The following is a 12,186-nucleotide window of genomic DNA, read 5'->3' as shown; positions in this document are numbered from 1 at the left end:
ACTCATTGTGTCAGTAAAGATTGGCATCTCACATCCATCCACTCCATTGCTTGTCCCTTTTCAGCCTCACCACAGGGTGGTGGCTAAATTTGTCTTCCTGAAATCTTTTCTAAGTCTCAACATCTGTGACAACTCAGAGCCTTTCTCTCCAGATCCTGAAAAAAGAAGAAGCCATTCCCTGGCCTGGTACCCTGGCTATTGTTCATTCCTACATCGCTTACAAAGAAGGTGCCGTCAGATTATTTTCTTCTCTCCAACGTCTGCTGGGACAAATGCGGGCAGTGAGATTAACTGTTTTGTTTTATCGTTCTCTGTTTCAGCTAAAGAGGAGGAGAAACAGAAACTGATGAAGTGGAGTTCTGAACTGAAACTGGAGCGGGAGCAGCTGGAACAGAGAGTCAAACAGCTCAGCAACTCCATAACAGTAAGAAACACCATTGGACAGCTCAGCAACACTGAGAAAATAAGAGGCCACTGACAGGGTTTCAGTAGCCGGTTCCGTTTTAGAACCAAATACCCGGACCTGCTGAGCTCAGAGCCTAGTCTTTTATCAATTCTGTCCCTCCCACGCTTGTTTTACAAGCAAAGAGTTCGAAAACATTCACGTAGCGTGCTTCTGACCGTCACAGCTGCGGTTTGAAAGGATCGTTGGCAGCAGATTATACTGTATAAAAAGTAGGTAATTAATAATAGTTCCTTAAAAATCAGTGAATGAATTTATTTAATGATTCAAACACACAGACTAAAACTAGTTAGGAGGATAAAAGGATAAGAACAGGAAAAAGTCTGAAGGCTTATTTCTGTTGCTGTACTCCACATTCAACAAACAGCATGACAAGGACAACACAGAAAATAAATACATACACACCAACAACTACAAACAGTACTTACAGTGGTGAAGAAGCATGGCCTACGTGTTCTGAGCTCACTTCATCAAGTTAATCAGGTTACAAATCGCTGAGAAACCATCTTTTCAGGGCCACTTTGAATATGCGCTGTGATAGGATCAGTTTTAGGCCGAAAGGAAGGTTGTTCCACAGAACAGCTGCAGGATAAAGCAAAGTGTTTTTACCCATCAGTCTTGAAAGAAAATAAATGAGTAATAATAAATGAGTTGAAACTGCCTCTCGTTAGACAGCCGTGAGTATCTTTGAAAGGAAAGTAATTACATAAATACACAGGGACAGTTCTTAAAATAATTCTAGAGGTACGAAATAACATGTACATTTGACCCTTTTCTCAACTGTTAGTCAACATGTGTATGGATGAAGTTTTAACAATCACAAGTGAACTGTTTTTGCAGTTCAACAAGACCGACTGAGTCTTCTGTAGCGAAACACAAAAATGATTTCAGTTTATTAACTTAACAGTTCTGAATCAGGACCTTCGATTTTTGAAGAAAGAAACTGATGAAAAACAAGGTGGGCAATACTTGAAACACTACTTAACACTACTGTCAGATACATTTTAATCAGCATTTCAAATCTCCTGTTGTTGACCTCCTATTCAAGTTGTAGCTACAGGTGGTGAATGTTGAAGCGTAACTTGGCCCCAGAAAATTTTCTCCTTTCTTAGACCACAAAATTTAAATTTTCAACTCTCAGTTGAATCTTTTGGTTCAATAACTAGATTTATCAACTCAGTGACTTTGAAATGTTTAAGGCTAAACCTAAATAGATTTAATAAGGGATTCCAAAGGGATCAACTACTGGCGGTAGTTAATAAAGATTAGTTAGCCCAAAATCTGGAGGCACAGGATCTTTAGGAGATTTCTCAACAAATTGTTTTTGGTTGTTCCCTAAATAACATCTGGCATCTTCTCTTAAATCTAACCCTGTTGTCCTTCCATCAGAAATGCATGGAGACCAAAAACAGCATCCTGGCTCGTCAAAAAGAGATGCAGCTTTCCCTGGACAAAGTCAAACACCTGATTCGCCTCATCCAAGCCTTCAATTTCAACCAAGCTCTGGCAGAGACAGAGGGTAGAGACGTCAGTGCCAGAGTCCAGGACAGTGCTGAAGGCGCACTCCGCTCTGAAGCTGCACCAGAGGCCAACTCTGTAGAGAAAGTGAAGGCTGTGAGCTCCTCAGCAAACAGCAACACTGATGGAAACGACAAACAAGAGCAGCATGGAGCCGCAAGCAGCAACCAGGCGGCGGCGGCGGCGGCAGCAGCAGCAGCAGCGGCAGCAGCGGCAGCAGCAGCAGGAGACACTGACGGCCAGCCTGTCCTGGAAGACAGCGCAGTCCTAGCAGCCGATACCAGCCCCGGTGTAGGGGCAGGGGGTAAGGCCAAGCCTGGTGTAGGGGCAGGGGGAGGGGGTAACGCAGGGACTGGTCTACAGTCGGAGGTTGTGGCCAAGCCTGAAACGGCTCCGGTGGTTGACATTCTCGCCGCCTCAGCGGTCACTACTGTTGCCACCACCAACGGTACAGCTGAGTCAGCCTGCCCTGACCACATTCCCGCAGGGGACTGCACCACCAACGCCACCACCAACTCTGAGAACAAGATGGCTGCCGTCAACCCTCCAGAGACAGCAGCGGAGAAGAAACAGGAGGAAGTCACTGACAGTGACGGCAGCAACACCAACAACAGCAAAACCTCAGAACCCTCCCAGCATTCTTTGCCAGCTCTTGTCAGCAGTTTGGACAATAAAAAGTAATGCTATGTCTCTTGAGTTGCGGGAATTCAAACATATATATTAAAAAAAAAAAGACTTTTGCTTGCACCATACGGTGCCCTGAAGTTGCCAATCTGTATAAATGTTGTTTGTTTGCATTGTATTGTCAGACTGTGTCAATGGTAGATATACAGCCCAGGTCACATGGCTCTGGGAAGACGTAGGCTGTTCGCCCACAGAACTGGGGTACGGGAAGGCCTACGTACCAGTGTCATCATGCCAATTAGTGATAGACGTCAATGGTGGGAATGCTCAAAGGGAGATTTAATTCATCATCACACCAGTGTGTGCCTGTTATAGTGGCCCCTGTGTTCTTTTGTGGGGTGGGGAGATGGGTTCAAACGGTTATGAAGATAACTGAGAACATGGAACCAAACATCTGTCAGGGGTTACTGGTCTAAAAAGCAGTGTTGTGATAGAGTACTGAAAAGAGAACCTGTTCATCCCTCATCCCAATGAACTTAATGTGAACAACCTTTAACTTCTGCAATCCCACAACCCTGATCTTCAAGCCTCCAACCCTAAACCTTTATTAACCCTAACCTTAGCCCACAATCCTTACCCTCCCCTGTCAATATGAACCCCTACTTCTCCAGATCTTAAACCAACTTCCCCCTCAACCTACTACTTAAACTGTCTTCAGTTAACTAAAAAAAAACCATACAGACTAGCAGCCGTAACATTCCCCTCATGACTAAAATTCAAACTTGCCTTCCCCAGTCCTCCAGCAATCCAATGTCACCTCCCTCTTTAATCCACAAGAGTTCAGCATGCTTCAAAGGACCTAGTTTGTAAGAAATGTCGTCCTGAATGCCCACACTCGCAGGCAGGGTTAAAAGCCTGCAATGGTTAAGGGGAGCGAGATGCGGTGAATCCTAGAAATGGTGATATCGGTGCACACTTCGTATGAACTAATCCATGAACGCAGTTCTAGCACACCTAGTAAAAAACACATTTTCACATCTAGCCAATGGCTGCGTGAAGTTAGCAATATTGTTGTATAGTCTGTTTTTAAAACGTTGTCAGACCTGTGTCATCCGAATGCCCAGGAGGCAGAAAGCCTGCCACTGTAGAGAGGAGCGAGATGCGATGAATTCTAGAAATGGGGGTATCGCAGCTCACTTTTGGACAGTCTCTTCTCAAACACTTTCATGGTGTTGCACTCCATTGTTCACAATCTGACTAACTTGTAGGTTTAGAAAAAGTTACAAATCTCGGACACTGCCCCCAAATTCCAAACTTGTAAAGGTCTTGGGGAAGTTCAGCGTCAGACATTCAGCTATCCAACAAGCACTTTGTTTTAAGCGAACTGACGCCATTTAATCGACTTCCCTGACCTTCTCACCAAACTACAACTCAAACTGTTTTCAACAAAAAAAAACAACTGTTCCTAAACCTGAACTTACTAGTTCACCAAAATCTAACCTAACCTCTTCACTGAACCAAAATAACCTAACTTATCAACCCTATCCCAATAAATTGACAACCAAAAATCCCAAATGACCTCGATGAACCCTAACTTTCCCATCAACCAGTGACTTAAAACCGTTTTCAATCAACAGAAGAACATACTCTTTCCTATCAACCAATAGCAGTAATTTGGCCATAGTGACTAAAACCAGAAATTACCTTCCCCAGGCTGAACACTTAAACTGACTTCCCTCAGTGTCTCAGTCAACAAAAAACCATAACATATCCTACTGACAAGTGGCCATAGCCGTTTCCCTACTGACTAAAACCCAAACTTATCTTCCCCCCCCTCTTAAACCCAAAGGGGTTCAGTATGCTTCAGACAAACTAGATCATGCAAAGTTTCGTCCAAACACCAACAGAACATTACCGTTCTGGCATCGGAAAGGTGTGGACGAAGTTTCAGACGCTGTTTGACGATAAAAGAAGCACTTCGTCTGAAGCATTTGAAGCCTTTTAAACCAACATCATTAACTTCCAAATCAGCCTACAACTTATATCGTGTTCATTCAACATAAAAATATGAGCTTCCCCTAGTGACGAAAACCCAAACTTAGTTTCTCAAGTTTGCCAACAGTCCAATTTGACCACCTGGAACCCTGACAACCATAACCCAATAAACTGAAGAGTCAACCCTCACCCAGTTGACCAATGACCCAAATGTCCCCTACCAACCCACAATCCCAGTTACCCTCCCCATATCCATCTCTTCCCCAACGGTATCCCTGAGCTCAGGCAGAAAAGACGCTGAGCGTCGCGTTCAGCAGGTACGGAGGACGAGGTCGAACAGGCGCGGTAGCCTAACAGATGTTTTCAGTGGTGTCGGTCAAGTGTAGTGATTGAGTTTTCATTCGTGAGTCAAGTGTGTCAACTGTGAGCACTAAATGTGAAATTGCAATATTGCAATGTCAACACACACAAACTATATCTGGGCTGTGTTTCTTTTTTATAGGAAAAGATATTCAGGTCTTCCTAGTCTTCAGAATAAGTGCTTTCTGTTCCTGAACCTGCTGGACTGGCATTATCAACACAAAAAGGAATCCTCTTTTTGAAGTGGTGATCTTTGCATTATGTACATTTCTGTTGAATCCTGAACTGCCAAAATGATGTTGTATCCAAATTCAGCAGGGACAAGTCCACTTACTGTATTGAAAGATCAAATCATTGGCGTTGTAAGATATAGATGCTACCATTTCAGAAATTGGAAGTCCCCAGATTGAGACAGGAGAGCTTATTAAACAATAACATTAAAGGAACTTATTTTTCCTTGAAATGGAGGGATTTGTTGTATGAACCTGCTCCTTCAGATGGATCTCAAAGGACGATACCACAAATCCTGAGATTAAAGCACAAGCTTGCTGCATTACAAAGAAGTGCTGAAGAGCTTTTTGTATGTTAATATGGAATTAAACAGAGTATGCATCTCTTTGTTGTGATGTGACTTATCCCCACATTGCCAATATTTTTCTAGGAGGAAATACAAACCTCTGTCTGACATTTAGGCTCAAGTCTAGTTCATATTTTCGGGAGGAGTGCCCGGGCTTCTGCTGTCTCAGAAACCCCTTCATCCCCTCACAGTTAGACTAGTGCATCTCTTTTCTTTCTGGAGCATGTCTGGGCTGAAATGTGATGCTGTTATTCGTTGGCTTGGTGGCTGTCAGTTCGGGTCTGTCTTTGTCTGGTGAACCAATCATGACTTCTGGCTTCTTGTTGGGTACGGGGCATTAACAAACTCTGGTCTGTTCATTAACGGTGCCTCTGGTTGTGCTGGAACATTTTGTTTGTTTGTTTGTTTGTTTGTTCTTTTTCGTTTTTACGATTTTGGAGCTTTTTGCTTAAATTTTTAGCTGTCCATAAACGCATTCACCCCTGAGTAGCCCCGAAGTGTGTTGGAGGTGTTCATGGCTCAACTCTCCAACCCTTGTTAAGTAGAAGATCATTACGAAATGCTTTTATTAGTATTTATTAACTGTTTTATTGATGAATTTTTTTTAGCCATTCTAGCAGCATTTTGTCTTAAGATGCTAATGTCGATCTGTCGGTCAGTCCACTACCACTGGTCCAGAATGAAATATCTCAAATTCTATTGGTGGAAAATTCATGACATTTTGTACAAACATTCATGGTCCCAGAGGAGGAAACCTACTGACTGGTTATCCCCTGCACTTTTTATTTAGCACCACCATGAGCCTGAAATCTCAATATCTATTGGATGGATTGGCATAAATTTTAGTACAGATATTCATGGTGCCCAGAGGATGAATCCCAAAGAAATTTGGTGATTCCCTGATATTTCTGCTATCGTCACCAGAAAGGTCTAAATTTTCATTTATCCTGTGAAATATATCTTATACATCCACTGGTTAGCACAAACATTTGTGCATATATTCATGTTCCCCAGAGGATGAATCCTACATACTATGTTGACCCTCTGACTTTTCCTCTAGCGCCACCATGAGTTTCACATTTTTGGTTTTTATAGAGGTACGGTAACAACTGTTAGACGGCCTGTGACGAAATGTGGTTCACACGTTCACGGTCCCCTCAGGACGAACCGGAATAACTCAGGGGACCCTGACCTCTCCTCTAGCACCATCATCAGATCAACATTTTTAATTTGACCAATACTTTGCTTCTTGAACATATACCTGCAGAACCACTGAGGCTATCATCAGCCTCAGTTGGACACTGTGTTTACTGCTAATTAGCACGCTGATATTATCACTTAATACGGCCTCAGAGCTGCTAGCATGGCTACAGACTCATTTGATAGACACGGAGCAGGATTGAATTCTTAAATGAGAAACAGTGATGCTCCTCATAAAACAAGAATTTCTCTATTGCTAAGTTTCTGCATAGACCTACAGTGACATCCCATGATAGCAAAGTGAGCAGGGGTGAATACGTTGTTGGGCGGCTACAACAAATGCCGTTACAGGTGTCTCTTTTCATATCATATGGACTCTTGTGACTGAATCAGCATATCTGACACCTAATTTTCTGACATCAGCTGTACAAACTGCCTTCATTCAGAAGATCCCAGAAAAATGAATCGGAGGAAAGTCTCTGCAACGTTTCCACATGTTTGGCCACAGTGTTGTCTGATAAATGTGATTTGTCTCTAACGAAGAGTTCAGCCGTTCGAACACGGAAGGAAAAGAGCGGACAGAGCTGCAAGTCTGACAGGAAATGGCAACTAATACTGTATGTCCCCAGCTCCCTACGAAAACCATTTGTTGTGTGTTTTGTTGTGTGTCGGGTGGACGTTGACTTCGTCTCCTTTTTCAACATGTTAGCCGGTGTTCAGTCATGGATAGAGCAGAGTAGTCATCCAGTCTCTTCACTCAACAAGTTTTACTCTGAAAGAGCCCGAACATGAGTTCCAGACAAACTGGACCTTTCCCTCTGTACAGTAGGTACCTAGAGTGCCTTTCTTCAAACAGCAGATAATATTTGTCTCTTGACTTGCACTGTGACTTGTAGAACCTTACTAACCCAGCTAATCCTCCCGCCCGACCCGCCCTCCTTCGGTCTGTCCCGTCCCACCAAGCTCCCCCAAACTCCGGAGCACAAACCCGGTCCCTTCACCTCAGGCTGCCAGTAGTCAATGCAAGTTGAAACTACATTTCATATTATGCCGTTTAGATTGACCAGATAGTGTTTTGTTGTCGTTTAATATAGGAGTTGCCTTAAATGTGTTTTTATTTTCCTTTTTACGTGATTTTAACTTTTACATTTGTGGGGGGGAAAAAAATCACTGCGGACGCTGGCGAAGGTCAGAGGTAGTCTGGTGAATATCGGGTCGTCGTCAGTCAATAAAATGCTCCAAAGAGAGAGAGAGAGATTGATTTGATTGATTGATTGATTGACTGATTGATCTTTGATGACGAGATCTCGCTCAGCGTGACAGCCAGTTGTTATGTGATGCACTTTTGGTTTGACCAGTATTAATATCGGAGTGTAAAAACGGGATCTATCAGCAACACAAATTGCAGTCACGAATCTGGCTCCGGATTTGAGTTCCCAGAGACGTTTTGGTCCTGCCTGGATCCCGGTATTTGGACTCTGGAGCTCGTCGTGTTTTATTTTTAATCGTTCATCGTTCCCTCTGTGCTGTGGTTCTTCTTCTTCTGTTTTGGGAGGAGGGATGAGTTTGCTGAATCAGGTCGTGTGAGCTGGAGCCCGTGTGCATTTGGAACGAACAAACTAACCTGCACCCTGACGATGGGCAGACTTAGACCCAATTAGCAACATCTGTCCACTCAGTCTGGTGGAACGCATGCCTTCTTATGCAAATTTTTATACAAGATTTGTCAAACCTTTTTAATATGCATTTGCTTTTTGTTTTTTAAGTTTTCTGTGAAACTCAAGTCACCTTTTTTGTTCTTTGACCATTCTGGCATCCTGATGCCAGAGGTGTGCGGTTCAGGTGTTCGACAGCGCGGTAGCCACCCACGTTAGAACGGAAACCTTTCTTCCTGACGTGGTGTGTTATGGACGGAGCTGAGACCGTTTCAGCTCATTTGGATTTAGATTTTAATTTGAACTTGGCTAATGCACCATGCTGAATGTTGGGATGCCAGCAGAGCTGTGGGGTGGGGGAGGGGTGCTCGATCAAGTCTTAACGTCTAAATTGTGTCATTGTCCTCTTCTGGAGAAAAGTCCTCGGTTTCTATCTCGTCAAGCTCTAAGAAGTGAATTTATCCAAAGAACACTGCGAACGCGCATTTCTGTCGGGAAGCCTTTCGTGTAGTCGATGCATATCATTTGGAAATTCATTTCTGCTTCTGTCAGCATCGTGTGCGTTCACCAAGCTGGAAGGGCGGCGCGTGTCTGCAGCTGAGAGCTGATCAGTTTGTATCTGAGGAACTCTTTTATGCATTGAAAACGTTCATCTCCAGTTCCCTCTGTGGTGGATCGTGCTGGAAGCATCCTGTAAAGTAGCTCTTCAGTTTTTAGGTTTAAAACAATCAAGTCATGATTGTGGCCTTCTAGTATTTTGTCGATACATGACATCAGTCCGTTGTTACTGCTCACCATCCATCCTGTCCGGACCCAACTGTACACCTGAAGCTTCTTACCTCATCCACAGCTAATTCCATTGGGGGTGTGTTGAGTGCAAAAAAAAAAAAGAAAAAAAAAAGTGAAAAATAATAGAAGTCTTTTTTTATCTTCCATTTGGTGAGATGCATTGTAGCGATATGAATAAAGAAAAAGTTCACCTGGTGTGCTGAATAATGTGTAAATTGGTAATTACACAATCTGAATATTTGTATAATTGTTTGTATTTTTTCATAATGATTTTGGAAAGGAATGTGTTTATTTTTTTGACTTCTGTTCCAGATGTGTCTTCTGTTGGCCTGACATTGTGACTGGTCTGGTGGGATTCTTACCTCTGTATTGAGCCTCTTCTGTGATGAATTCTTTGTATGCAGTGTTTAGGAAATACTGTAGGGAACATGGGGAGGAGTTGATATTAGGAGCATTTGATCAATTTGTATTTATTTATTTTATCATTTTGTTAATAAATTGTGAAAAGCACCGTGTCTCACCTGTTGGTTTTCCTCTGCTGTGACGCTTTACAGGTATTATTATAAAATGAATTGCCACTTCATCTCACTGCATTATTTATTATGCACTATTTGAAACCATTGCTGAACAGGCCTTCCGGGCACGGGTCCGGGGGCCCAGGGGGCTCGGGGGCCCCTGGTCCGGAGGAGGGGGGGACCTGAAATACTAATAGGATTCATAGGTCACGAAAACACAATAACGCACAATTTGGGAAATCTGCCTTTCTACATTTAGAACACGAGGGTATCAGTGTTCATTCTGCCTGACGAGTACTTTTACTTTTGGTACTCTCAAAATATTTCGATGCTGATACTTTCGTGCTGTTTCTGAAGTGACAGTTTGAATGCAGGACTTTTACTTGTAACGGAGTACTTCTACTCTGTGGGGCGCGTACTTTTGCTCAGGTAAAAGTATCCGAGTACTTCCATCATCATGGCGAATACTGTCGAGTAAAGTCTGTCTGGGACCAGCCCGCAGACTGTAAATAAAGAATATATATGACAAAGAATGGTGTATTATAACACTCAAAGTCTTTTTGTCCAGTCTGTGGACCAGTCATGACGATAACATCCCCTCCGGGTTGTGTGTAACCCACGAACCGCAGTTCGACTCCGCGGTGCAGCTCCGTCGGGCAGGATCACCCGGGTACTGAGAGGCTTAAATGCGCCACCGCCGCTCCCTTGGCCTCGTACAGCAGAGTGGCGCAGCGGAAGCGTGCTGGGCCCATAACCCAGAGGTCGATGGATCGAAACCATCCTCTGCTAAGTGTTTTCCTCTTTTTATTCATTTTCCTTCTCACCGAGATAAACGTCTCAGCATACGAGTCGAACACTCGTATAAAAATCATTATGGTCGTCGGTTTGTTGAAAAGGCGGCGGCTCGTCGTGTGAGGGGAAGGTTTTAGAGTCGTGTCGTGACGGCGTTCGGCCTCCAGTGTTTGTGCAGCTCCACAGTCACCAGGAACGGGTTTTTGAAGAATACATCTCGGGGCACAGGCGGGGTAAATTCCCTTTTACCTGCTCTCATGTCCTGTGGCAACATCTGGAGAGTGGGGAACATCTGTTACAGCTCCGTCAGTTATCCGTGTTCTTGTAACCGATAGACTGATGTTGTTTTTTACTTCCTTATTGACAAATATCTTTTTCTCGTGTCTCTAAATGAGTGCATATTATTTGGCTTGGAAAAGAAGCAAAACGCAACAATTCTGATCTGAAATAAATAAAACAACAGAATCAATTTACATGAAGACATTAAGGAACAAAATCAGTTCAGGCCTCATATATTGAGCGTTTTGACAGTTTTTCCATTCGCACTGTTCCTCTGTCATTCTTCTTTTTTGTTTGTTTTTTGGAGTATAGAAAATGTTTTCCCTGCTGAGGAGTTGGCAGGGTCCTTGTTTATCACAAAGTCGTTATTTATTATTCTTTCGGTGCAATAAGGAGACCACATTTGTTGAAGACTTCCTGGTAAGTCCGTTGAAAAGCTGACTCCCCAGTCGTTTACAGATCATACCTACCGCATTTTTTACGTAGTGTCTAACAATCGTTCCAAACTGAACTGGTGCTGAAGAGAAACCCGCGGTTGGTGTCGTTTTCTCTAGTGAACACGAACTGATCAACTCAACGAGGCAGCTTAACTGCGGAGCTCAGGATTTCTTTTACTGAAGGATGTATCGTGGAACTAGCAGTAAAATGTAGCAGCAGTTTCGACCCCTCTACGCGCAGACCTCAGTTAGACCCGGGGCGACCAGAACAGAACCCCGTGAAGTGGACCTAACAGGACCAGGAGGAGAAAGGCTGACACGAGCCGGGCGTGATCGCGTCTCTGCCGAAGACCCCCCACAACCTCGGAACGGCCACTGTCCCGCCCGCAGGAGGACTCGTGCCTAAGCCTGCAACTGTCCCCATAGAGGGAAACCTTGAAACCGTCCTGCTGGAAGATTACGTAGAGGCCTGAAAGGGATCGGCTCGATGGGAAATTCACAGAGGAAGAGCAACACCACCGATTCCAACCCCGTGGTTACCCTGAAGGTCGTTCCCCCTTACCCTCTGATTCCCGAGTCACCCCTAGGAAACGACCCCGCACCACCCCTACCCCTCCAATAAGCAACTTAACCTCACGGAGGACTGGACTCAGACAGATGTGAGATGCCTGAGACCAGGGGAGCAACCAACAAGAGGCATAAACCCAGATGAACAGCAGAAGGCTCTACTCGACCCAGGGTTTTCCCCCGAAGGCCCCGACTGCAGCATTCCCCAGCGAGATATACTGGGAGTAAACCCCCAGAAATGGAGGGAAACTGAATCCTCGGCTTTGAAGAACTATGGTTCGCAGAGGCTGGACTGATAGCTGACCCACCCCCTCTATGGGGAAACCACGGCCTCTACCGGAGCATCTGGTCTCCGAGCTCGGTCAAATCAGAGCCAAGGATTGTCGGCTGCACCCCGATTCTGGACCGACTACAT

General features: G+C 44.2%; 1 protein-coding gene across 9 annotated transcripts in view; it reads left to right on the top strand.

The window, feature by feature from the left end:
• Nucleotides 1–5,262, top strand: part of phf21ab (PHD finger protein 21Ab) — a 41,066-nt gene extending 35,804 nt beyond the window's left edge. For all 9 annotated transcript variants that reach the window (XM_040132342.1, XM_040132339.1, XM_040132343.1 and 6 more), the window contains 3 exons: nucleotides 153–228; nucleotides 321–424; nucleotides 1,853–5,262. In XM_040132342.1, the coding sequence (XP_039988276.1) occupies nucleotides 153–228; nucleotides 321–424; nucleotides 1,853–2,662 (990 nt within the window). In that variant the 3' untranslated portion in view covers nucleotides 2,663–5,262. The remainder of the gene's footprint in view (nucleotides 1–152; nucleotides 229–320; nucleotides 425–1,852) is intronic.
• The last annotated feature ends 6,924 nt before the right edge of the window (nucleotides 5,263–12,186 follow it).

This window comes from Xiphias gladius, chromosome 8, assembly GCF_016859285.1.
Source record: "Xiphias gladius isolate SHS-SW01 ecotype Sanya breed wild chromosome 8, ASM1685928v1, whole genome shotgun sequence".
Lineage (NCBI taxonomy): Eukaryota > Metazoa > Chordata > Actinopteri > Istiophoriformes > Xiphiidae > Xiphias > Xiphias gladius.
This window is presented reverse-complemented; position numbering and strand designations above follow the sequence as displayed.